Raw genomic sequence first — 27,826 nt, 5'->3', positions numbered from 1 at the left:
AAAACAGAAACTAGAACCACACAACATAGAAAATTTAAACTAGACAAAACCCCCTGTCATGCCCTGACCTACTCTACCATAGAAAATAAAAGCTTTCTATGGTCAGGACGTGACAGTACCCCCCCCCCCCAAAGGTGCGGACTCCGAACGCAAAACCTGAAAAAAAAATAAAAAAGGGGGGGAGTTAGGGTGGGTCTCACTCTTGGATTGCGTCCTATCTGACAGGTCGCTCCTACCAGGTGGCGTGGCGAGAATCCGTCTCCGCACCATGTGCTCTCACCACTGGTGTCCACCAGGGCTCAGTTCTAGGCCCTCTCCTATTCTCGCTATACACCAAGTCACTTGGCTCTGTCATATCCTCACATGGTCTCTCCTATCATTGCTACGCAGACGACACACAATTAATCTTCTCCTTTCCCCCTTCTGATAACCAGGTGGCGAATCGCATCTCTGCATGTCTGGCAGACATATCAGTGTGGATGACGGATCACCACCTCAAGCTGAACCTCGGCAAGAAGGAGCTGCTCTTCCTCCCGGGGAAGGACTGCCCTTTCCATGATCTCGCCATCACGGTGGACAACTCCATTGTGTTCTCCTCCCAGAGTGCTAAGAGCCTCGGCGTGACCCTGGACAACACCCTGTCGTTCTCTGCTAACATCAAGGCGGTGACCCGATCCTGTAGGTTCATGCTATACAACATTCGCAGAGTACGACCCTGCCTTACACAGGAAGCGGCGCAGGTCCTAATCCAGGCACTTGTCATCTCCCGTCTGGATTACTGCAACTCCCTGTTGGCGGGGCTCCCTGCCTGTGCCATTAAACCCCTACAACTCATCCAGAATGCCGCAGCCCGTCTGGTGTTCAACCTTCCCAAGTTCTCTCACGTCACCCCGCTCCTCCGCACACTCCACTGGCTTCCAGTTGAAGCTCGCATCTGCTACAAGACCATGGTGCTTGCCTACGGAGCTGTGAGGGGAACGGCACCTCCGTACCTTCAGGCTCTGATCAGGCCCTACACCCAAACAAGGGCACTGCGTTCATCCACCTCTGGCCTGCTGGCCCCCCTACCTCTGCGGAAGCACAGTTCCCGCTCAGCCCAGTCAAAACTGTTCGCTGCTCTGGCACCCCAATGGTGGAACAAGCTCCCTCACGACGCCAGGACAGCGGAGTCAATCACCACCTTCCGGAGACACCTGAAAACCCACCTCCCCCCAAAATATATAGATGTACTAATGTAAAGTGGTTGTTCCACTGGATATCATAAGGTGAATGCACCAATTTGTAAGTCGCTCTGGATAAGAGCGTCTGCTAAATAACGTAAATGTAAAATGTAAATGTAATGTTGGTGGCGGCTCTGGTGCAGGACGAAGAACCTTCTCATCCCGCGGATCCTCCTGCATCGGAGGCGGTTCTGGTGCGAGGCGAAGAACCCTCTCATCCTGCTTATCCGCCAGCATAGGAGGCGGCTCCGGTTCGGGGCGTAGCCCCCGCTCCACCAGCTGATCCCTCCGCTTTTGTGTCACCGGACCGTGGATCATCGCTGGAGGCTCTGGACTGCAGACCACCGCTGGAGACTCTGGACTGCAGACCGCCGCTGGAGACTCTGGACTGCAGACCGCCGCTGTAGACTCCGGACTGCAGACCGCCGCTGGAGACTCCAGACTGCAGACCGCCGCTGGAGACTCCAGACTGCAGACCGCCGCTGGAGACTCCGGACTGCAGACCGCCGCTAGAGACTCCGGACTGCACACCGCCGCTAGAGACTCCGGACTGCAGACCGCCGCTGAAGACTCCGGACTGCAGACCGTCGCTGAAGACTCCTGACTGCAGACCGTCGCTGAAGACTCCGGACTGCAGACCGTCGCTGAAGACTCCGGACTGCAGGCCGTCGCTGAAGACTCCGGACTGCAGGCCGTCTCAGGAGGTTCCGGACTGACGGCCGTCTCAGGAGGTTCCGGACTGCAGGCCGTCTCAGGAGGTTCCGGACTGCAGGCCGTCTCAGGAGGTTCCGGACTGTCGGCCGTCTCAGGAGGTTCCGGACTGTCGGCCGTCTCAGGAGGTTCCGGACTGTAAAATGTCTCAGGAGGTTCCGGACTGTATAAAGTCTCAGGAGGTTCCGGACTGTAAAACGTCGCCGGAAGCTCTGGACTGGGAACTATCGCCGGAAGCTCTTTACTGGGAACTGTCGCCGGAAGCTCTGGACTGGGAACTGTCGCCGGAAGCTCTGGACTGGGAACTGTCGCCGAAAGCTCTGGACTGGGAACTGTCGCCGGAAGCTCTGGACTGGGAACTGTCGCCGGAAGCTCTGGACTGGGAACTGTCACCGGAAGCTCTGGACTGGGAACTGTCGCCGAAAGCTCTGGACTGGGAACTGTCGCCGGAAGCTCTGGACTGGGAACTGTCGCCGGGAGCTCTGGACTGGGAACTGTCGCCGGAAGCTCTGGACTGGGAACTGTCGCCGGAAGCTCTGGACTGGGAACTGTCGCCGGAAGCTCTGGACTGGGAACTGTCGCCGGAAGCTCTGTACTGGGAAGGCGCACTGGAGGCCTGATGCGTGGGGCTGGCACAGGTGGCGCCAGACTGGTAACACGCACCTCAGGGCGAGTGTGGAAAGCAGGAACAGGACACACCGGACTGGGCAGGCACACTGGAGGCCAGGTGCGTGGTAAGGTACAGGATATACTGGGCCGTGGAGGCGCACCGGAGGTCTCGAGCGTAGAGCTGGCACAACCCGTCCTGGCTGGATGCTTACTTTCGCCCGGCAAATGCGGGGCGCTGGCAGAGGACGCACTGGGCTGTGAACACGCACTGGCGACACAGTGCGTGGAGCCGGCGCAGGATATCCTGGACCGAGGAGGCGTACTGGAGACCAGGAGCGCTGAGCTGGCACCACCCTTCCTTTTTTTTTTTTTTTTTTTTTGTCATTTAGCAGACGCTCTTATCCAGAGCGACTTACAGTAGTGAATACATACATTTTATTTTTTTTGTACTGGCCCCCCGTGGGAATCGAACCCACAACCCTGGCGTTGCACACACCATGCTGGCGTTGCAAACACCATGCTCTACTAACTGAGCCACAGGGAAGGCTGAATGCTCACTCTAGCCCGGCAAATGCGGGGCGCTGGCAACAAGCACACCAGGCTGTGAATGCGCACTGGAGATACAGTGCGCATCACCGCATAACACGGTGCCCGACTGGTCACATGCGCCCCACGGTAAGCACAGGGAGTTGGCCCAATTTTTTGGGGGGGGCTGCCTCTCGTGCTTGCCTTGATGGTATAACGCCTCGTAATATCGCCGTTCTGCTCTCGCTGCTTCAATCTCCACTTTTGGACAGCGATACTCCCCGGGCCTTGTCCAGGGTCCTGCTCCATCCAGGATTTCCTCCCAGGTCCAGTCCTCCTGACCACGCTGCTTGGTCCATTGGTGGTGGGAGATTCTGTCACGTTTGTTGTATGAAGGAGCAGACCAAGGCGCAGCGTGTGTATCGTTCCACATTTTATTATAACTGTGAAACTATGCAAGACATACAAATAAACTAATGAACAAAACAACAAACCGTGACGAAGAGGTGCAACATACACTTCCTCAAAATAATCTCCCACAAACCCAGGTGGGAAAAACAACCACTTAAATATGATCCCCAATTAGAGACAACGATGACCATCTGCCTCTAATTGAAGATCATCCCCCCCAAAAAACGACATAAAAACAGAAACTAGAACCACACAACATAGAAAATGTAAACTAGACAAAACCCCCTGTCACGCCCTGACCTACTCTACCATAGAAAATAAAAGCTTTCTATGGTCAGGACGTGACACTTATATCATAAGTCAACCCTGAATACAGTTATTCTGTTACCTGGCAGACCTGACCAAGACGACTGCAGGCTACTACAGCTGTCTGGCAGACCTGACCACGGCGACTGCAGGATACTACTGCTGTCTGGCAGACCTGACCACGGCGACTGCAGGCTACTGCTGCTGTCTGGCAGACCTGACCACGGCGACTGCAGGATACTACTGCTGTCTGGCAGACCTGACCACGGCGACCGCAGGCTACTACTGCTGTCTGGCAGACCAGACCACGGCGACTGCAGGATACTACTGCTGTCTGGCAGACCTGACCACGGCGACTGCAGGATACTACTGCTGTCTTGCAGACCTGACCACGGCGACTGCAGGCTACTGCTACTGACTGTAATGTGGTACAGGTTGACTCCAGTAAAGGAACTCATATGGACCAATCCTAACTTGGATCCACATGGGTGAAAACCTGCCATTTACATCAGTATATGAAGTGTGAATGGGTTACGTGTGCAGATGTTGAGATAGGTTATCAAACCAGTTGACATTCTTCCTGCTGTTACTTGACCACCGGATGGAATCACAGTCTGTCTCTCAGCACATTATAAGACATTCATAAACCATACATACAGCATTTATAACACAGTTAACATTCTTCCTGCTATTACCTGGCAGGGACTTGGACCACCGGACGATCCACAACAGCTGTCTATCACACAGTCTGTTGAGACTGTTGAGGAGGAGGTGTGGCATGTCAGGCTGGGAGTTGTCATAGCCAGAGTACACCACCTGGTAGATGGAGAGATGAATACATGATTGATCCCTGAATGTCAATCCATTGTCAGCAGCAGGACAATACAAAGCAAAAGGTGCCTATGATGAATATGAAACATAACTTGTCCTTCAGTCAAATTTTCCCACTGAAGTCAATAGGAGACTAAGTTACAATTAGATTTATGCGGAAGTTAGGATTCCCCCCCCTTAAAATCAGCAACTCCGACCCACCTCAGGCTCAATGCTCTCCAGAATGCTGATGATCTGAGGGGAGAGCTGCAGCTCGTTGAGGCCAGGCATGCAGGGTAGAGAGGCCAGGGCCTGACCGTCCCCCAGGGCTGACAAGGGCCCCTGGAACATCAAGGCTGGGGCCAGACCATCCCCTAGGGCTGATAAGGGCCCCTGGAACATCAAGGCTGGTGCCAGACCTGCCTTCAGGGCCCCGAAACGCTTCAGCTTCCGCCCTGTGACAATAATTACCACAAGGGTCAGTTAAAACATGTGAAGAGTACAAGGGTCAGTTAAAACATGTGAAGAGTACAAGGGTCAGTTAAACCATGTGAAGAGTACAAGGAACACTTTTCATTCACATACTGTATGTAGACATTGGTATTTTTACCTTTATTTAACTAGGCAAGACAGTTAAGAACAAATTCTTATTTTCAATGACGGCCTAGGAACAGTGGGTTAAACTGCCTTGTTCAGGGGGCAGAACGACAGAGTTGTACCTTGTCAGCTTGGGGATTTGAACTTGAACAGAATATCTTATGTCAGCCGACACATCTGATCACATCTTAATGATGCATTTCATAGATGTTGCCCTCCACTCTAACCACTAGGCTACCCTGCCGCCCCTCCACTCTAACCACTAGGCTACCCTGCCACCCCTCCACTCTAACCACTAGGCTACCCTGCCGCCCCTCCACTCTAACCACTAGGCTACTCTGCCACCCTCCACTCTAACCACTAGGCTACCCTGCTGCCCCTACACTCTAACCACTAGGCTACCTTCCGCCCCTCCACTCTAACCACTAGGCTACCTGCCGCCCCTCCACTCTAACCACTAGGCTACCTGCCGCCCCTCCACTCTAACCACTAGGCTAACCTGCCGCCCCTCCACTCTAACCACTAGGCTACCCTGCTGTCCCTCCACTCTAACCACTAGGCTACCTGCCGCCCCTCCACTCTAACCACTAGGCTACATGCTGCCCATCCACTCTAACCAATATGCTACCTGCCGCCCCTCCACTCTAACCACTAGGCTACCCTGCCACCCCTCCACTCTAACCACTAGGCTACCCTGCTGTCCCTCCACTCTAACCACTAGGCTACCTGCCGCCCCTCCACTCTAACCACTAGGCTACCTACCGCCCCTCCACACTAACCACTAGGCTACCCTGCCGCCCCTCCACTCTAACCACTAGGCTACGCTGCCGCCCCTAGACTCTAACCACTAGGCTACCCTGCTGCCCCTCCACTCTAACCACTAGGCTACCCTGCTGTCCCTCCACTCTAACCACTAGGCTACCTGCCGCCCCTACACTCTAACCACTAGGCTACATGCCGCCCATCCACTTTAACCTCTAAGCTACCTGCCGCCCCTCCACTCTAACCACTAGGCTACCCTGCCACCCCTCCACTCTAACCACTAGGCTACCCTGCTGTCCCTCCACTCTAACTACTAGGCTACCTGCCGCCCCTCCACTCTAACCACTAGGCTACCCTGCTGTCCCTCCACTCTAACCACAAGGCTACCCTGCCATCCCTCCACTCTAACCACTAGGCTACCCTCCCACCCCTCCACTCTAACCACTAGGCTACCTGCCGCCCCTTTACTATAACCACTAGCCTACCCTGCCACCCTTCCACTCTAACCACTAGGCTACCTGCCGCCTCTACAATCTAACCACTATGCTACCCTGCCACCCTGCCACCCTTCCACTCTAACTACTAGGCTACCTGCCGCCCCTCCACTCTAAACACTAGGCTACCTGCCGCCTCTACACTCTAACCACTAGGCGACCCTGCCACCCCTCCACTCTAACCACTAGGCTACGCTGCCGCCCCTCCACTCTAACCACTAGGCTACGCTGCCGTCCCTCCACTCTAACCACTAGGCTACCCTGCTGCCCCTCCACTCTAACCACTAGGCTACCCTGCCGCCCCTCCACTCTAACCACTAGGCTACGCTGCCACCCCTCCACTCTAACCACTAGGCTACCCTGCCACCCCTACACTCCAACCACTAGGCTACCCTGCCGCTCCTACACTCTAACCACTAGGCTACCCTGCCACCCCTCCACTCTAACCACTAGGCTACCTGCCGCCCCTACACTCTAACCACTAGGCTACCTGCCGCCCCTCCACTGTAACCACTAGGGTACCCTGTAGCCCCTACGCTCTAACCACTAGGCTACCTGTCGCCCCTACACTCTAACCACTAGGCTACACTGCCACCCCTCCACTCTAACCACTAGGCTACGCTGCCGCCCCTCCACTCTAACCACTAGGCTACCCTGCCTCCCCTACACTCTAACCAATAGGCTACCCTGCCACCCGTCCACTCTAACCACTAGGCTATCTGCCGCCTCTCCACTCTAACCACTAGGCTACCTGCTTCCCCTACACTCTAACCACTAGGCTACCTGCCGTCCCTCCACTCTAACCACTAGGCTACCTGCCTCCCCTCCACTCTAACCACTAGGCTACCTGCCGCCCCTACACTCTAACCACTAGGCTACCTGCCTCCTCTACACTCTAACCACTAGGCTACCTGCCGCCCCTCCACTCTAACCACTAGGCTACCTGCCGCCCCTACACTCTAACCACTAGGCTACCCTGCCGTCCCTCCACTCTAACCACTAGACTACCTGCTGCCCCTCCAGTCTAACCACTAGGCTACCTGCCTCCACTCCACTCTAACCACTAGGCTACCTGCCGCCCCTACACTCTAACCACTAGGCTACCCTGCCGTCCCTCCACTCTAACCACTAGACTACCTGCTGCCCCTCCAGTCTAACCACTAGGCTACCTGCCTCCACTCCACTCTAACCACTAGGCTACCTGCCGCCCCTCCACTCTAACCACTAGACTACCTGCCTCCCCAAATGGGCTGAATGAAATGAAGACGAGGTTCAACATCTATGAAATGCTTCATTAAGATGTGATCAGACCTCGTCTTCATTTCATTCAGCCCCATTTGGGGAGGCAGGTAGTCTAGTGGTTAGAGTGGAGGGGCGGCAGGTAGCCTAGTGGTTAGAGTGGAGGGGCGGCAGCGTAGCCTAGTGGTTAGAGTGGAGGGGCGGCAGGGTAGCCTAGTGGTTAGAGTGGAGGGGCGGCAGCGTAGCCTAGTGGTTAGAGTGGAGGGGAGGCAGGTAGCCTAGTGGTTAGAGTGGAGTGGAGGCAGGTAGCCTAGTGGTTAGAGTGGAGGGGCGGCAGGGTAGCCTAGTGGTTAGAGTGGAGGGGCGGCAGGGTAGCCTAGTGGTTAGAGTGGAGGGGCGGCAGCGTAGCCTAGTGGTTAGAGTGGAGGGGCAGCAGCGTAGCCTAGTGGTTAGAGTGGAGGGGCGGCAGCGTAGCCTAGTGGTTAGAGTGTAGGGGCGGCAGCGTAGCCTAGTGGTTAGAGTGGAGGGGCGGCAGGGTAGCCTAGTGGTTAGAGTGTAGGGGTGGCAGGTAGCCTAGTGGTTAGAGTGGAGGGGCGGCAGCTAGCCTAGTGGTTAGAGTGGAGGGGCGGCAGCGTAGCCTAGTGGTTAGAGTGGAGGGGCGGCAGCGTAGCCTAGTGGTTAGAGTGGAGGGGCGGCAGGGTAGCCTAGTGGTTAGAGTGGAGGGGCGGCAGCGTAGCCTAGTGGTTAAAGTGGAGGGGCGGCAGCGTAGCCTAGTGGTTAGAGTGGAGGGGCGGCAGGGTAGCCTAGTCGTTAGAGTGGAGGGGCGGCAGGTAGCCTAGTGGTTAGAGTGGAGGGGCGGCAGCGTAGCCTAGTGGTTAGAGTGGAGGGGCGGCAGCGTAGCCTAGTGGTTAAAGTGGAGGGGCGGCAGGGTAGCCTAGTGGTTAGAGTGGAGGGGTGGCAGGTAGCCTAGTGGTTAGAGTGTAGGGGTGGCAGGGTAGCCTAGTGGTTAAAGTGGAGGGGCGGCAGGGTAGCCTAGTGGTTAGAGTGGAGGGGCGGCAGGGTAGCCTCGTGGTTAGAGTGGAGGGGCGGCAGGTAGCCTAGTGGTTAGAGTGGAGGGGCGGCAGGTAGCCTAGTGGTTAGAGTGGATGTTCAACATCTATGAAATGCTTCATTAAGATGTGATCAGATGTGTCGGCTGACATAACATATTCTGTCTGAGGCCAAAGTTAAAAGATATAATTTTAAAAAAAATGATATTGTTTTCAGGTTTAGTTTGTCTGGATAATAAAAAAATGCTACAAAAATAATGACTGTAATGCATTTATTTTTCTCTAAGTTGTAATTTTTTTGCTGAACGGTACGGCCTTGAATGGTTGAGTGATTATCAACCCGTGATATAACACACTTACTCCTCCTCAATAACCCATGACACATAAAATGTTTCAAATAAAAGGTCAGACAAAGGCTATTACAAGAGCACTTTCATTTGTGAATTAACTGTTTACCCATACAGATGTAGGATCTTAATTTGAGCCAAATTGCTACAGCAGGTAGATAATCCTGCAGCAACAGGAAATGTGAATTATTATGTAGTTTATAATTAATGGACATTTTTGTAGGGGTTAATACATTTTCCGTTAGGGAAAATCAAACCTGAAAATTTCAAAGTGGAAATTACAAACTTCAGAAGCCTTTTTAAACTACAAATACACTACAAGTTTAAAATGTGTAAATGTCCTGCATTGCAGGAAAGTTCTCCTGCAACAGGGTGATCAAATTAAGATCCTACATCTGTAGTTCATTAAACATCCAAAAGGTAATATCCTAAGGGAAAGAACATTTCAGATAGTATTGACAGGGTTTGATGATTTTGTTCATTTCCATGAAGTGTTTGGTCTCTGTGTGTGATCTGAAAGGCCCTTTGAACATTCTCCTTGACTGGAAATTATGATTTCAAAGTGTGTGACTCCTGCATACGGTGAGAGAGTGTTAATTTGTAACCCCTTTAATGTGATGTTCTCTAGATAATTGGGAAGGAGGGCATTCATTAATAAGTAGAAGAGGAAGACAGAGAGACAGGACCACAAAGGTACCTCCGAGCATCATCCCAGCCTGGTAGCACTTCCTCAGGCGACACGCAGGGCAATTCTTTCTCCGTATCTTATCCACGATGCAGTCATTTCGACCGGCACAGAGATAGTTATGATGTCCTGTTGAATAGAACAGAATACAGCTAATGTGGTTTAAAGTGTGTTTTTAGAATTACTTTTCAAAGGCAATCATCTCAGAGAGAGGTGGGTTCTCTAAGCCTCTCTGTAATATTGTCTAATGGAGGTGGGTTCTCTAAGCCTCTCTGTAATATTGTCTAATGGAGATGGGTTCTCTAAGGCTCTCTGTAATATTGTCTAATGGAGATGGGTTCTACTAGCCTCTCTGTAATATTGTTTAATGGAGAAGGGTTCTACTAGGCTCTCTGTAATAGTGTCTAATGGAGAAGGGTTCTACTAGGCTCTCTGTAATATTGTCTAATGGAGATGGGTTCTACTAGGTTCTCTGTAATAGTGTCTAATGGAGATGGGTTCTCTAAGGCTCTCTGTAATATTGTCTAATGGAGATGGGTTCTACTAGCCTCTCTGTAATATTGTTTAATGGAGATGGGTTCTACTAGGCTCTCTGTAATATTGTCTAATGGAGATGGGTTCTCTAAGGCTCTCTGTAATATTGTCTAATGGAGATGGGTTCTACTAGGCTCTCTGTAATAGTGTTTAATGGAGGTGGGTTCTCTAAGGCTCTCTGTAATTTACTCTAATGGAGATGGGTTCTCTAAGGCTCTCTGTAATAGTGTCTAATGGAGGTGGGTTCTACTAGGCTCTCTGTAATATTGTCTAATGGAGATGGGTTCTACTAGGCTCTCTGTAATATTGTCTAATGGAGATGGGTTCTACTAGGCTCTCTGTAATATTGTCTAATGGAGATGGGTTCTACTAGGCTCTCTGTAATATTGTCTAATGGAGATGGGTTCTACTAGGCTCTCTGTAATATTGTCTAATGGAGATGGGTTCTACTAGGCTCTCTGTAATATTGTCTAATGGAGATGGGTTCTACTAGGCTCTCTGTAATATTGTCTAATGGAGATGGGTTCTACTAGGCTCTCTGTAATTTACTCTAATGGAGATGGGTTCTACTAGGCTCTCTGTAATATTGTCTAATGGAGATGGGTTCTACTAGGCTCTCTGTAATTTACTCTAATGGAGATGGGTTCTACTAGGCTCTCTGTAATATTGTTTAATGGAGATGGGTTCTCTAAGGCTCTCTGTAATATTGTCTAATGGAGATGGGTTATATCCTGCCTGTTTGGCCCTGTCCGGGGGTATCATCGGATGGGGCCACAGTGTCTTCTGATCCCTCCTGTCTCAGCCTCCAGTATTTATGCTGCAGTAGTTTATGTGTCGGGGGGCTAGGGTCAGTCTGTTACATCTGGAGTATTCTCTTGTCTTATCCAGTGTCCTGTGTGAATGTAAATATGCTCTCTCTAATTCTCTCTTTCTTTCTTTCTTTCTCTCGGAGGACCTGAGCCCTAGGACTACCTGGCATGATGACTCCTTGCTGTCCCCAGTCCACCTGGCCATGCTGCTGCTCCAGTTTCAACTGTTCTGCCTGCGGCTACGGAACCCAGACCTGTTCACCGGACGTGCTTGTTGCACCCTCGACAATTACTATGATTATTATTATTTGACCATGCTGGTCATTTACGAACATTTTAACATCTTGACCATGTTCTGTTATAATATCCACCCGGCACAGCCAGAAGAGGACTGGCCACCCCTCATAGCCTGGTTCCTCTCTAGGTTTCTTCCTAGGTTTTTGGCCTTTCTCAGGAGTTTTTCCTAGGGAGTTTTTCCCAGCCACCGTGCTTCTTTCACATGCATTGCTTGCTGTTTGGGGTTTTAGGCTGGGTTTCTGTACAGCACTTTGAGATTTCAGCTGATGTACGAAGGGCTATATAAATAAATTTGATTTGATTTGATTACTAGGCTCTCTGTAATATTGTCTAATGGAGATGGATTCTACTAGGCTCTCTGTAATATTGTCTAATGGAGATGAGTTCTACTAGGCTCTCTGTAATATTGTCTAATGGAGATGGGTTCTACTAGGCTCTCTGTAATATTGTCTAATGGAGATGGGTTCTACTAGGCTCTCTGTAATATTGTCTAATGGAGATGGGTTCTACTAGGCTCTCTGTAATTTACTCTAATGGAGATGGGTTCTACTAGGCTCTCTGTAATATTGTTTAATGGAGATGGGTTCTCTAAGGCTCTCTGTAATTTTGTCTAATGGAGATGGGTTCTCTAAGGCTCTCTGTAATATTGTCTAATGGAGATGGGTTCTACTAGGCTCTATGTAATATTGTCTAATGGAGATGGATTCTCTAAGGCTCTCTGTAATAGTGTCTAATGGAGATGGGTTCTACTAGGCTCTCTGTAATATTGTCTAATGGAGATGGGTTCTACTAGGCTCTCTGTAATAGTGTCTAATGGAGATGGGTTCTACTAGGCTCTCTGTAATATTGTCTAATGGAGATGGGTTCTACTAGGCTCTCTGTAATATTGTTTAATGGAGATGGGTTCTCTAAGGCTCTCTGTAATATTGTTTAATGGAGATGGGTTCTACTAGGCTCTCTGTAATATTGTCTAATGGAGATGGGTTCTACTAGGCTCTCTGTAATAGTGTCTAATGGAGATGGGTTCTACTAGGCTCTCTGTAATAGTGTCTAATGGAGATGGGTTCTACTAGGCTCTCTGTAATATTGTCTAATGGAGATGGGTTCTACTAGGCTCTCTGTAATATTGTCTAATGGAGGTGGGTTCTACTAGGCTCTCTGTAATATTGTTTAATGGAGATGGGTTCTACTAGTCTCTATGTAATATTGTCTAATGGAGATGGATTCTCTAAGGCTCTCTGTAATAGTGTCTAATGGAGATGGGTTCTACTAGGCTCTCTGTAATATTGTCTAATGGAGATGGGTTCTACTAGGCTCTCTGTAATAGTGTCTAATGGAGATGGGTTCTACTAGGCTCTCTGTAATATTGTCTAATGGAGATGGATTCTACTAGGCTCTCTGTAATATTGCTTAATGGAGATGGGTTCTCTAAGGCTCTCTGTAATATTGTTTAATGGAGATGGGTTCTACTAGGCTCTCTGTAATATTGTCTAATGGAGATGGGTTCTACTAGGCTCTCTGTAATATTGTCTAATGGAGATGGGTTCTACTAGGCTCTCTGTAATAGTGTCTAATGGAGATGGGTTCTACTAGGCTCTCTGTAATATTGTCTAATGGAGATGGGTTCTACTTGGCTCTCTGTAATATTGTCTAATGGAGGTGGGTTCTACTAGGCTCTCTGTAATATTGTCTAACGGAGATGGGTTCTACAAGGCTCTCTGTAATATTGTCTAATGGGGATGGGTTCTACTAGGCTCTCTGTAATATTGTTTAATGGAGATGGATTCTCTAAGGCTCTCTGTAATATTGTCTAATGGAGATGGGTTCTACTAGGCTCTCTGTAATTTACTCTAATGGAGATGGGTTCTACTAGGCTCTCTGTAATATTGTTTAATGGAGATGGGTTCTCTAAGGCTCTCTGTAATTTTGTCTAATGGAGATGGGTTCTCTAAGGCTCTCTGTAATATTGTCTAATGGAGATGGGTTCTACTAGGCTCTATGTAATATTGTCTAATGGAGATGGATTCTCTAAGGCTCTCTGTAATAGTGTCTAATGGAGATGGGTTCTACTAGGCTCTCTGTAATATTGTCTAATGGAGATGAGTTCTACTAGGCTCTCTGTAATATTGTCTAATGGAGATGGGTTCTACTAGGCTCTCTGTAATATTGTCTAATGGAGATGGGTTCTACTAGGCTCTCTGTAATATTGTCTAATGGAGATGGGTTCTACTAGGCTCTCTGTAATTTACTCTAATGGAGATGGGTTCTACTAGGCTCTCTGTAATATTGTTTAATGGAGATGGGTTCTCTAAGGCTCTCTGTAATTTTGTCTAATGGAGATGGGTTCTCTAAGGCTCTCTGTAATATTGTCTAATGGAGATGGGTTCTACTAGGCTCTATGTAATATTGTCTAATGGAGATGGGTTCTACTAGGCTCTCTGTAATAGTGTCTAATGGAGATGGGTTCTACTAGGCTCTCTGTAATATTGTCTAATGGAGATGGATTCTACTAGGCTCTCTGTAATATTGTTTAATGGAGATGGGTTCTCTAAGGCTCTCTGTAATATTGTTTAATGGAGATGGGTTCTACTAGGCTCTCTGTAATATTGTCTAATGGAGATGGGTTCTACTAGGCTCTCTGTAATAGTGTCTAATGGAGATGGGTTCTACTAGGCTCTCTGTAATAGTGTCTAATGGAGATGGGTTCTACTAGGCTCTCTGTAATATTGTCTAATGGAGATGGGTTCTACTAGGCTCTCTGTAATATTGTCTAATGGAGGTGGGTTCTACTAGGCTCTCTGTAATATTGTTTAATGGAGAGGGGTTCTACTAGTCTCTATGTAATATTGTCTAATGGAGATGGATTCTCTAAGGCTCTCTGTAATAGTGTCTAATGGAGATGGGTTCTACTAGGCTCTCTGTAATATTGTCTAATGGAGATGGGTTCTACTAGGCTCTCTGTAATAGTGTCTAATGGAGATGGGTTCTACTAGGCTCTCTGTAATATTGTCTAATGGAGATGGATTCTACTAGGCTCTCTGTAATATTGTTTAATGGAGATGGGTTCTCTAAGGCTCTCTGTAATATTGTTTAATGGAGATGGGTTCTACTAGGCTCTCTGTAATATTGTCTAATGGAGATGGGTTCTACTAGGCTCTCTGTAATATTGTCTAATGGAGATGGGTTCTACTAGGCTCTCTGTAATAGTGTCTAATGGAGATGGGTTCTCTAAGGCTCTCTGTAATATTGTCTAATGGAGATGGGTTCTACTAGGCTCTCTGTAATTTACTCTAATGGAGATGGGTTCTACTAGGCTCTCTGTAATATTGTTTAATGGAGATGGGTTCTCTAAGGCTCTCTGTAATTTTGTCTAATGGAGATGGGTTCTCTAAGGCTCTCTGTAATATTGTCTAATGGAGATGGGTTCTACTAGGCTCTATGTAATATTGTCTAATGGAGATGGATTCTCTAAGGCTCTCTGTAATAGTGTCTAATGGAGATGGGTTCTACTAGGCTCTCTGTAATATTGTCTAATGGAGATGGGTTCTACTAGGTTCTCTGTAATAGTGTCTAATGGAGATGGGTTCTACTAGGCTCTCTGTAATATTGTCTAATGGAGATGGATTCTACTAGGCTCTCTGTAATATTGTTTAATGGAGATGGGTTCTCTAAGGCTCTCTGTAATATTGTTTAATGGAGATGGGTTCTACTAGGCTCTCTGTAATATTGTCTAATGGAGATGGGTTCTACTAGGCTCTCTGTAATAGTGTCTAATGGAGATGGGTTCTACTAGGCTCTCTGTAATAGTGTCTAATGGAGATGGGTTCTACTAGGCTCTCTGTAATATTGTCTAATGGAGATGGGTTCAACTAGGCTCTCTGTAATATTGTCTAATGGAGGTGGGTTCTACTAGGCTCTCTGTAATATTGTCTAATGGAGAGGGGTTCTACTAGTCTCTATGTAATATTGTCTAATGGAGATGGATTCTCTAAGGCTCTCTGTAATAGTGTCTAATGGAGATGGGTTCTACTAGGCTCTCTGTAATATTGTCTAATGGAGATGGGTTCTACTAGGCTCTCTGTAATAGTGTCTAATGGAGATGGGTTCTACTAGGCTCTCTGTAATATTGTCTAATGGAGATGGATTCTACTAGGCTCTCTGTAATATTGTCTAATGGAGATGGGTTCTCTAAGGCTCTCTGTAATATTGTTTAATGGAGATGGGTTCTACTAGGCTCTCTGTAATATTGTCTAATGGAGATGGGTTCTACTAGGCTCTCTGTAATATTGTCTAATGGAGATGGGTTCTACTAGGCTCTCTGTAATAGTGTCTAATGGAGATGGGTTCTACTAGGCTCTCTGTAATATTGTCTAATGGAGATGGGTTCTACTAGGCTCTCTGTAATATTGTCTAATGGAGGTGGGTTCTACTAGGCTCTCTGTAATATTGTCTAACGGAGATGGGTTCTACAAGGCTCTCTGTAATATTGTCTAATGGGGATGGGTTCTACTAGGCTCTCTGTAATATTGTTTAATGGAGATGGATTCTCTAAGGCTCTCTGTAATATTGTCTAATGGAGATGGGTTCTACTAGGCTCTCTGTAATATTGTCTAATGGAGGTGGGTTCTCTAAGGCTCTCTGTAATATTGTCTAATGGAGATGGGTTCTACTAGGCTCTCTGTAATATTGTCTAATGGAGATGGGTTCTACTAGGCTCTATGTAATATTGTCTAATGGAGATGGGTTCTACTAGGCTCTCTGTAATATTGTCTAATGGAGATGGGTTCTACTAGCCTCTCTGTAATATTGTCTAATGGAGATGGGTTCTACTAGGCTCTATGTAATATTGTCTAATGGAGATGGGTTCTACTAGGCTCTCTGTAATATTGTCTAATGGAGATGGGTTCTACTAGCCTCTCTGTAATATTGTCTAATGGGGAGGGGTTCTACTAGTCTCTATGTAATATTGTCTAATGGAGATGGATTCTCTAAGGCTCTCTGTAATAGTGTCTAATGGAGATGGGTTCTACTAGGCTCTCTGTAATATTGTCTAATGGAGATGGGTTCTACTAGGCTCTCTGTAATAGTGTCTAATGGAGATGGGTTCTGCTAGGCTCTCTGTAATATTGTCTAATGGAGATGGATTCTACTAGGCTCTCTGTAATATTGTTTAATGGAGATGGGTTCTCTAAGGCTCTCTGTAATATTGTTTAATGGAGATGGGTTCTACTAGGCTCTCTGTAATATTGTCTAATGGAGATGGGTTCTACTAGACTCTCTGTAATATTGTCTAATGGAGATGGGTTCTACTAGGCTCTCTGTAATAGTGTCTAATGGAGATGGGTTCTACTAGGCTCTCTGTAATATTGTCTAATGGAGATGGGTTCTACTAGGCTCTCTGTAATATTGTCTAATGGAGGTGGGTTCTACTAGGCTCTCTGTAATATTGTCTAACGGAGATGGGTTCTACAAGGCTCTCTGTAATATTGTCTAATGGGGATGGGTTCTACTAGGCTCTCTGTAATATTGTTTAATGGAGATGGATTCTCTAAGGCTCTCTGTAATATTGTCTAATGGAGATGGGTTCTACTAGGCTCTCTGTAATATTGTCTAATGGAGGTGGGTTCTCTAAGGCTCTCTGTAATATTGTCTAATGGAGATGGGTTCTACTAGGCTCTCTGTAATATTGTCTAATGGAGATGGGTTCTACTAGGCTCTATGTAATATTGTCTAATGGAGATGGGTTCTACTAGGCTCTCTGTAATATTGTCTAATGGAGATGGGTTCTACTAGCCTCTCTGTAATATTGTCTAATGGAGATGGGTTCTCTAAGGCTCTTTGTAATTTACTCTAATGGAGATGGGTTCTACTAGGCTCTCTGTAATATTGTCTACTGGAGATGGGTTCTACTAGGCTCTCTGTAATATTGTTTAATGGAGATGGGTTCTACTAGGCTCTCTGTAATATTGTTTAATGGAGATGGGTTCTCTAAGCCTCTCTGTAATATTGTCTAATGGAGATGGGTTCTCTAAGGCTCTCTGTAATATTGTCTCATGGAGATGGGTTCTACTAGGCTCTCTGTAATATTGTCTAATGGAGATGGATTCTCTAAGGCTCTCTGTAATATTGTCTAATGGAGATGGGTTCTACTAGGCTCTCTGTAATATTGTTTAATGGAGATGGGTTCTACTAGGCTCTCTGTAATATTGTCTAATGGAGATGGGTTCTACTAGGCTCTCTGTAATAGTGTCTAATGGAGATGGGTTCTACTAGCCTCTCTGTAATATTGTCAAATGGAGATGGGTTCTACTAGGCTCTCTGTAATATTGTCTAATGGAGATGGATTCTCTAAGGCTCTCTGTAATATTGTCTAATGGAGATGGGTTCTACTAGGCTCTCTGTAATAGTGTCTAATGGAGATGGGTTCTACTAGGCTCTATGTAATATTGTCTAATGGAGATGGGTTCTCTAAGGCTCTCTGTAATATTGTCTAATGGAGATGGATTCTATAAGGCTCTCTGTAATATTGTCTAATGGAGGTGGGTTCTCTAAGGCTGTCTGTAATATTGTCTAATGGAGATGGGTTCTACTATGCTCTCTGTAATATTGTCTAATGGAGGTGGGTTCTCTAAGGCTCTCTGTAATATTGTCTAATGGAGGTGGGTTCTCTAAGGCTCTCTGTATTATTGTCTAATGGAGATGGGTTCTACTAGCCTCTCTGTAATATTGTCTAATGGAGATGGGTTTTACTAGCCTCTCTGTAATATTGTCTAATGGAGATGGGTTCTTCTAGGCTCTCTGTAATATTGTCTAATGGAGATGGGTTCTACTAGGCTCTCTGTAATATTGTCTAATGGAGATGGGTTCTCTAAGGCTCTCTGTAATATTGTCTAATGGAGATGGGTTCTACTAGCCTCTCTGTAATATTGTCAAATGGAGATGGATTCTCTAAGGCTCTCTGTAATATTGTCTAATGGAGATGGGTTCTCTAAGGCTCTCTGTAATATTGTCTAATGGAGATGGGTTCTCTAAGGCTCTCTGAAATATTGTCTAATGGAGGTGGGTTCTCTAAGCCTCTCTGTAATATTGTCTAATGGAGATGGATTCTCTAAGGCTCTCTGTAATATTGTATAATGGAGGTGGGTTCTCTAAGCTCTCTGTAATAGTGTTTAATGGAGGTGGGTTCTCTAAGGCTCTCTGTAGTAGTGTTTAATGGAGGTGGGTTTTCTAAGGCTCTCTGTAATATTGTCTAATGGGGATGGGTTCTCTAAGGCTCTCTGTAATATTGTCTAATGGGGATGGGTTCTCTAAGGCTCTCTGTAATATTGTCTAATGGAGATGGGTTCTACTAGGCTCTCTGTAATATTGTTTAATGGAGATGGGTTCTACTTGGCTCTCTGTAATTTACTCTAATGGAGATGGGTTCTACTTGGCTCTCTGTAATATTGTCTAATGGAGATGGGTTCTCTAAGGCTCTCTGTAATATTGTCTAATGGAGGTGGGTTCTCTAAGGCTCTCTGTAATATTGTTTAATGGAGGTGGGTTCTACTAGGCTCTCTGTAATATTGTCTAATGGAGATGGGTTCTACTAGGCTCTCTGTAATAGTTTCTAATGGAGATGGGTTCTACTAGCCTCTCTGTAATAGTGTCTAATGGAGATGGGCTCTACTAGGCTCTCTGTAATATTGTCTAATGGAGATGGGTTCTACTAGGCTCTCTGTAATAGTGTCTAATGGAGATGGGTTCTACTAGGCTCTCTGTAATAGTGTCTAATGGAGATGGGTTCTACTAGGCTCTCTGTAATATTTTCTAATGGAGGTGGGTTCTCTAAGGCTCTCTGTAATATTGTCTAATGGAGATGGGTTCTACTAGGCTCTCTGTAATATTGTTTAATGGAGATGGGTTCTACTAGGCTCTCTGTAATATTGTCTAATGGAGATGGGTTCTACTAGGCTCTTTGTAATATTGTCTAATGGAGGTGGGTTCTCTAAGGCTCTCTGTAATATTGTCTAATGGAGATGGGTTCTACTATGCTCTCTGTAATATTGTCTAATGGAGGTGGGTTCTCTAAGGCTCTCTGTAATATTGTCTAATGGAGGTGGGTTCTCTAAGGCTCTCTGTATTATTGTCTAATGGAGATGGGTTCTACTAGCCTCTCTGTAATATTGTCTAATGGAGATGGGTTCTACTAGCCTCTCTGTAATATTGTCTAATGGAGATGGGTTCTACTAGGCTCTCTGTAATATTGTCTAATGGAGATGGGTTCTACTAGGCTCTCTGTAATATTGTCTAATGGAGATGGGTTCTCTAAGGCTCTCTGTAATATTGTCTAATGGAGATGGGTTCTACTAGCCTCTCTGTAATATTGTCTAATGGAGATGGATTCTGTAAGGCTCTCTGTAATATTGTCTAATGGAGATGGGTTCTCTAAGGCTCTCTGTAATATTGTCTAATGGAGATGGGTTCTCTAAGGCTCTCTGAAATATTGTCTAATGGAGGTGGGTTCTCTAAGCCTCTCTGTAATATTGTCTAATGGAGATGGATTCTCTAAGGCTCTCTGTAATATTGTATAATGGAGGTGGGTTCTCTAAGGCTCTCTGTAATAGTGTTTAATGGAGGTGGGTTCTCTAAGGCTCTCTGTAGTAGTGTTTAATGGAGGTGGGTTCTCTAAGGCTCTCTGTAATATTGTCTAATGGGGATGGGTTCTCTAAGGCTCTCTGTAATATTGTCTAATGGGGATGGGTTCTCTAAGGCTCTCTGTAATATTGTCTAATGGAGATGGGTTCTACTAGGCTCTCTGTAATATTGTTTAATGGAGATGGGTTCTACTTGGCTCTCTGTAATTTACTCTAATGGAGATGGGTTCTACTAGGTTCTCTGTAATATTGTCTAATGGAGATGGGTTCTCTAAGGCTCTCTGTAATATTGTCTAATGGAGGTGGGTTCTCTAAGGCTCTCTGTAATATTGTTTAATGGAGGTGGGTTCTACTAGGCTCTCTGTAATATTGTCTAATGGAGATGGGTTCTACTAGGCTCTCTGTAATAGTTTCTAATGGAGATGGGTTCTACTAGCCTCTCTGTAATAGTGTCTAATGGAGATGGGCTCTACTAGGCTCTCTGTAATATTGTCTAATGGAGATGGGTTCTACTAGGCTCTCTGTAATAGTGTCTAATGGAGATGGGTTCTACTAGGCTCTCTGTAATAGTGTCTAATGGAGATGGGTTCTACTAGGCTCTCTGTAATATTGTCTAATGGAGGTGGGTTCTCTAAGGCTCTCTGTAATATTGTCTAATGGAGATGGGTTCTACTAGGCTCTCTGTAATATTGTTTAATGGAGATGGGTTCTACTAGGCTCTCTGTAATATTGTCTAATGGAGATGGGTTCTACTAGGCTCTCTGTAATTTTGTCTAATGGAGATGGGTTCTCTAAGGCTCTCTGTAATATTGTCTAATGGAGATGGGTTCTACTAGGCTCTCTGTAATATTGTCCAATGGAGATGGGTTCTACTAGCCTCTCTGTAATATTGTCTAATGGAGATGGGTTCTACTAGACTCTCTGTAATATTGTCTAATGGAGATGGGTTCTCTAAGACTCTCTGTAATATTGTCTAATGGAGGTGGGTTCTACTAGGCTCTCTGTAATAGTGTCTAATGGAGATGGGTTCTACTAGGCTCTCTGTAATATTGTCTAATGGAGATGGGTTCTACTAGGCTCTCTGTAATATTGTCTAATGGAGGTGGGTTCTACTAGGCTCTCTGTAATATTGTCTAATGGAGATGGGTTCTACTAGGCTCTCTGTAATATTGTCTAATGGAGGTGGGTTCTACTAGGCTCTCTGTAATATTGTCTAACGGAGATGGGTTCTACAAGGCTCTCTGTAATATTGTCTAATGGGGATGGGTTCTACTAGGCTCTCTGTAATAGTGTGTAATGGAGATGGATTCTCTAAGGCTCTCTGTAATATTGTCTAATGGAGATGGGTTCTACTAGGCTCTCTGTAATATTGTCTAATGGAGATGGGTTCTACTAGGCTCTCTGTAATATTGTCTAATGGAGGTGGGTTCTCTAAGGCTCTCTGTAATATTGTCTAATGGAGATGGGTTCTACTATGCTCTCTGTAATATTGTCTAATGGAGATGGGTTCTACTAGGCTCTCTGTAATATTGTCTAATGGAGGTGGGTTCTCTAAGGCTCTCTGTAATATTGTCTAATGGAGATGGGTTCTACTAGGCTCTCTGTAATATTGTCTAATGGAGGTGGGTTCTCTAAGGCTCTCTGTAATATTGTCTAATGGAGGTGGGTTCTCTAAGGCTCTCTGTATTATTGTCTAATGGAGATGGGTTCTACTAGCCTCTCTGTAATATTGTCTAATGGAGATGGGTTCTACTAGCCTCTCTGTAATATTGTCTAATGGAGATGGGTTCTACTAGGCTCTCTGTAATATTGTCTAATGGAGATGGGTTCTACTAGGCTCTCTGTAATATTGTCTAATGGAGATGGGTTCTCTAAGGCTCTCTGTAATATTGTCTAATGGAGATGGGTTCTACTAGCCTCTCTGTAATATTGTCTAATGGAGATGGATTCTCTAAGGCTCTCTGTAATATTGTCTAATGGAGATGGGTTCTCTAAGGCTCTCTGTAATATTGTCTAATGGAGATGGGTTCTCTAAGGCTCTCTGAAATATTGTCTAATGGAGGTGGGTTCTCTAAGCCTCTCTGTAATATTGTCTAATGGAGATGGATTCTCTAAGGCTCTCTGTAATATTGTATAATGGAGGTGGGTTCTCTAAGGCTCTCTGTAATAGTGTTTAATGGAGGTGGGTTCTCTAAGGCTCTCTGTAATAGTGTTTAATGGAGGTGGGTTCTCTAAGGCTCTCTGTAATATTGTCTAATGGGGATGGGTTCTCTAAGGCTCTCTGTAATATTGTCTAATGGGGATGGGTTCTCTAAGGCTCTCTGTAATATTGTCTAATGGAGATGGGTTCTACTAGGCTCTCTGTAATATTGTTTAATGGAGATGGGTTCTACTTGGCTCTCTGTAATTTACTCTAATGGAGATGGGTTCTACTAGGCTCTCTGTAATATTGTCTAATGGAGATGGGTTCTCTAAGGCTCTCTGTAATATTGTCTAATGGAGGTGGGTTCTCTAAGGCTCTCTGTAATATTGTCTAATGGAGATGGGTTCTACTAGGCTCTCTGTAATATTGTCTAATGGAGATGGGTTCTACTAGGCTCTCTGTAATAGTTTCTAATGGAGATGGGTTCTACTAGCCTCTCTGTAATAGTGTCTAATGGAGATGGGCTCTACTAGGCTCTCTGTAATATTGTCTAATGGAGATGGGTTCTACTAGGCTCTCTTTAATAGTGTCTAATGGAGATGGGTTCTACTAGGCTCTCTGTAATAGTGTCTAATGGAGATGGGTTCTACTAGGCTCTCTGTAATATTGTCTAATGGAGGTGGGTTCTCTAAGGCTCTCTGTAATATTGTCTAATGGAGATGGGTTCTACTAGGCTCTCTGTAATATTGTTTAATGGAGATGGGTTCTACTAGGCTCTCTGTAATATTGTCTAATGGAGATGGGTTCTACTAGGCTCTCTGTAATTTTGTCTAATGGAGATGGGTTCTCTAAGGCTCTCTGTAATATTGTCTAATGGAGATGGGTTCTACTAGGCTCTCTGTAATATTGTCCAATGGAGATGGGTTCTACTAGCCTCTCTGTAATATTGTCTAATGGAGATGGGTTCTACTAGACTCTCTGTAATATTGTCTAATGGAGATGGGTTCTCTAAGACTCTCTGTAATATTGTCTAATGGAGGTGGGTTCTACTAGGCTCTCTGTAATAGTGTCTAATGGAGATGGGTTCTACTAGGCTCTCTGTAATATTGTCTAATGGAGATGGGTTCTACTAGGCTCTCTGTAATATTGTCTAATGGAGGTGGGTTCTACTAGGCTCTCTGTAATATTGTCTAACGGAGATGGGTTCTACAAGGCTCTCTGTAATATTGTCTAATGGGGATGGGTTCTACTAGGCTCTCTGTAATAGTGTGTAATGGAGATGGATTCTCTAAGGCTCTCTGTAATATTGTCTAATGGAGATGGGTTCTACTAGGCTCTCTGTAATATTGTCTAATGGAGATGGGTTCTACTAGGCTCTCTGTAATATTGTCTAATGGAGGTGGGTTCTCTAAGGCTCTCTGTAATATTGTCTATTGGAGATGGGTTCTACTATGCTCTCTGTAATATTGTCTAATGGAGATGGGTTCTACTAGGCTCTCTGTAATATTGTCTAATGGAGGTGGGTTCTCTAAGGCTCTCTGTAATATTGTCTAATGGAGATGGGTTCTACTAGGCTCTCTGTAATATTGTCTAATGGAGGTGGGTTCTCTAAGGCTCTCTGTAATATTGTCTAATGGAGGTGGGTTCTCTAAGGCTCTCTGTATTATTGTCTAATGGAGATGGGTTCTACTAGCCTCTCTGTAATATTGTCTAATGGAGATGGGTTCTACTAGCCTCTCTGTAATATTGTCTAATGGAGATGGGTTCTACTAGGCTCTCTGTAATATTGTCTAATGGAGATGGGTTCTACTAGGCTCTCTGTAATATTGTCTAATGGAGATGGGTTCTCTAAGGCTCTCTGTAATATTGTCTAATGGAGATGGGTTCTACTAGGCTCTCTGTAATATTGTCTAATGGAGATGGATTCTCTAAGGCTCTCTGTAATATTGTCTAATGGAGATGGGTTCTCTAAGGCTCTCTGTAATATTGTCTAATGGAGATGGGTTCTCTAAGGCTCTCTGAAATATTGTCTAATGGAGGTGGGTTCTCTAAGCCTCTCTGTAATATTGTCTAATGGAGATGGATTCTCTAAGGCTCTCTGTAATATTGTATAATGGAGGTGGGTTCTCTAAGGCTCTCTGTAATATTGTATAATGGAGGTGGGTTCTCTAAGGCTCTCTGTAATTGTGTTTAATGGAGGTGGGTTCTCTAAGGCTCTCTGTAATATTGTCTAATGGGGATGGGTTCTCTAAGGCTCTCTGTAATATTGTCTAATGGAGATGGGTTCTCTAAGGCTCTCTGTAATATTGTCTAATGGAGATGGGTTCTACTAGGCTCTCTGTAATATTGTTTAATGGAGATGGGTTCTACTTGGCTCTCTGTAATTTACTCTAATGGAGATGGGTTCTACTAGGCTCTCTGTAATATTGTCTAATGGAGATGGGTTCTCTAAGGCTCTCTGTAATATTGTCTAATGGAGGTGGGTTCTCTAAGGCTCTCTGTAATATTGTTTAATGGAGGTGGGTTCTACTAGGCTCTCTGTAATATTGTCTAATGGAGATGGGTTCTACTAGGCTCTCTGTAATAGTTTCTAATGGAGATGGGTTCTACTAGCCTCTCTGTAATAGTGTCTAATGGAGATGGGCTCTACTAGGCTCTCTGTAATATTGTCTAATGGAGATGGGTTCTACTAGGCTCTCTTTAATAGTGTCTAATGGAGATGGGTTCTACTAGGCTCTCTGTAATAGTGTCTAATGGAGATGGGTTCTACTAGGCTCTCTGTAATATTGTCTAATGGAGGTGGGTTCTCTAAGGCTCTCTGTAATATTGTCTAATGGAGATGGGTTCTACTAGGCTCTCTGTAATATTGTTTAATGGAGATGGGTTCTACTAGGCTCTCTGTAATATTGTCTAATGGAGATGGGTTCTCTAAGGCTCTCTGTAATATTGTCTAATGGAGACGGGTTCTACTAGGCTCTCTGTAATATTGTCTAATGGAGATGGGTTCTACTAGCCTCTCTGTAATATTGTCTAATGGAGATGGGTTCTACTAGACTCTCTGTAATATTGTCTAATGGAGATGGGTTCTCTAAGACTCTCTGTAATATTGTCTAATGGAGGTGGGTTCTACTAGGCTCTCTGTAATAGTGTCTAATGGAGATGGGTTCTACTAGGCTCTCTGTAATATTGTCTAATGGAGATGGGTTCTACTAGGCTCTCTGTAATATTGTCTAATGGAGGTGGGTTCTACTAGGCTCTCTGTAATATTGTCTAATGGAGATGGGTTCTACTAGGCTCTCTGTAATATTGTCTAATGGAGATGGGTTCTACTAGGCTCTCTGTAATAGTGTCTAATGCAGATGGGTTCTACTAGGCTCTCTGTAATATTGTCTAATGGAGATGGATTCTACTAGGCTCTCTGTAATATTGTTTAATGGAGATGGGTTCTCTAAGGCTCTCTGTAATATTGTTTAATGGAGATGGGTTCTACTAGGCTCTCTGTAATATTGTCTAATGGAGATGGGTTCTACTAGGCTCTCTGTAATATTGTCTAATGGAGATGGGTTCTACTAGGCTCTCTGTAATAGTGTCTAATGGAGATGGGTTCTACTAGGCTCTCTGTAATATTGTCTAATGGAGATGGGTTCTACTAGGCTCTCTGTAATATTGTCTAATGTAGGTGGGTTCTACTAGGCTCTCTGTAATATTGTCTAACGGAGATGGGTTCTACAAGGCTCTCTGTAATATTGTCTAATGGGGATGGGTTCTACTAGGCTCTCTGTAATAGTGTGTAATGGAGATGGATTCTCTAAGGCTCTCTGTAATATTGTCTAATGGAGATGGGTTCTACTAGGCTCTCTGTAATATTGTCTAATGGAGGTGGGTTCTCTAAGGCTCTCTGTAATATTGTCTAATGGAGATGGGTTCTACTAATCTCTATGTAATATTGTCTAATGGAGATGGGTTCTACTAGGCTCTATGTAATATTGTCTAATGGAGATGGGTTCTACTAGGCTCTCTGTAATATTGTCTAATGGAGATGGGTTGTACTAGCCTCTCTGTAATGTTGTCTAATGGAGATGGGTTCTCTAAGGCTCTCTGTAATTTACTCTAATGGAGATGGGTTCTACTAGGCTCTCTGTAATATTGTCTACTGGAGATGGGTTCTACTAGGCTCTCTGTAATATTGTCTAATGGAGGTGGGTTCTCTAAGGCTCTCTGTAATATTGTCTAATGGAGATGGGTTCTATTTGGCTCTCTGTAATATTGTCTAATGGAGATGGGTTCTACTAGGCTCTATGTAATATTGTCTAATGGAGATGGGTTCTCTAAGGCTCTCCGAAATATTGTATAATGGAGGTGGGTTCTCTAAGGCTCTCTGTAATAGTGTTTAATGGAGGTGGGTTCTCTAAGGCTCTCTGTAGTAGTGTTTAATGGAGGTGGGTTCTCTAAGGCTCTCTGTAATATTGTCTAATGGGGATGGGTTCTCTAAGGCTCTCTGTAATATTGTCTAATGGGATGGGTTATCTAAGGCTCTCTGTAATATTGTCTAATGGAGATGGGTTCTACTAGGCTCTCTGTAATATTGTTTAATGGAGATGGGTTCTACTTGGCTCTCTGTAATTTACTCTAATGGAGATGGGTTCTACTAGGCTCTCTGTAATATTGTCTAATGGAGATGGGTTCTCTAAGGCTCTCTGTAATATTGTCTAATGGAGGTGGGTTCTCTAAGGCTCTCTGTAATATTGTTTAATGGAGGTGGGTTCTACTAGGCTCTCTGTAATATTGTCTAATGGAGATGGGTTCTACTAGGCTCTCTGTAATAGTTTCTAATGGAGATGGGTTCTACTAGCCTCTCTGTAATAGTGTCTAATGGAGATGGGCTCTACTAGGCTCTCTGTAATATTGTCTAATGGAGATGGGTTCTACTAGGCTCTCTGTAATAGTTCCTAATGGAGATGGGTTCTACTAGGCTCTCTGTAATAGTGTCTAATGGAGATGGGTTCTACTAGGCTCTCTGTAATATTGTCTAATGGAGGTGGGTTCTCTAAGGCTCTCTGTAATATTGTCTAATGGAGATGGGTTCTACTAGGCTCTCTGTAATATTGTTTAATGGAGGTGGGTTCTCTAAGGCTCTCTGTAATATTGTTTAATGGAGGTGGGTTCTACTAGGCTCTCTGTAATATTGTCTAATGGAGATGGGTGTTCTACTAGGGCTCTCTGTAATACGTTTCTAATGGAGAGTGGTTCTACTGATCCTCTTCTGTAATCAGTGCTAATGGAGATGGGTGCTCTACTAGGCTCTCTGTAATATTGTCCTAATGGAGATGGGTTCTACTAAGGCTCTCTGTAATAGTGTCTAAGTGGTGATGGGGTTCTAACTAGGCTCTCTGTAATAGTGTCTAATGGAGATGGGTTCTACTAGGCTCTCTGTAATATTGTCTAATGGAGGGTGGGTGTCTCTAAGGCCTCCTCTGTAATATTGCTAATGGGGATGGGTTTCTACTAGGCTCTCTGTAATTGTTAATGGAGATGGGTTCTACTAGGCTCTCTGTAATATTGTCTAATGGAGATGGGTTCTACTAGGCTCTCTGTAATTTGTCTAATGGAGATGGGTTCTACTAGGCATCTCTGTAATTTTG

The 27,826-nt window shown here is 45.2% G+C and overlaps 1 protein-coding gene across 1 annotated transcript in view; it reads right to left on the bottom strand.

The window, feature by feature from the left end:
* Window positions 1–27,826, bottom strand: part of pgr (progesterone receptor) — a 74,285-nt gene that overhangs the window by 20,896 nt on the left and 25,563 nt on the right. Inside the window, exons 3-5 of the mRNA XM_029716074.1 lie at window positions 9,778–9,894; window positions 4,815–5,047; window positions 4,478–4,598 (exon numbers count right to left, since the gene is read on the bottom strand). Coding sequence (XP_029571934.1) covers window positions 4,478–4,598; window positions 4,815–5,047; window positions 9,778–9,894 — 471 coding nt within the window. The remainder of the gene's footprint in view (window positions 1–4,477; window positions 4,599–4,814; window positions 5,048–9,777; window positions 9,895–27,826) is intronic.

This window comes from Salmo trutta, chromosome 26, assembly GCF_901001165.1.
Source record: "Salmo trutta chromosome 26, fSalTru1.1, whole genome shotgun sequence".
Taxonomy (NCBI): Eukaryota; Metazoa; Chordata; class Actinopteri; order Salmoniformes; family Salmonidae; genus Salmo; species Salmo trutta.
The sequence above is the reverse complement of the archived record's forward strand: the minus strand, read 5'-3'. Positions and strand labels throughout refer to the sequence as shown.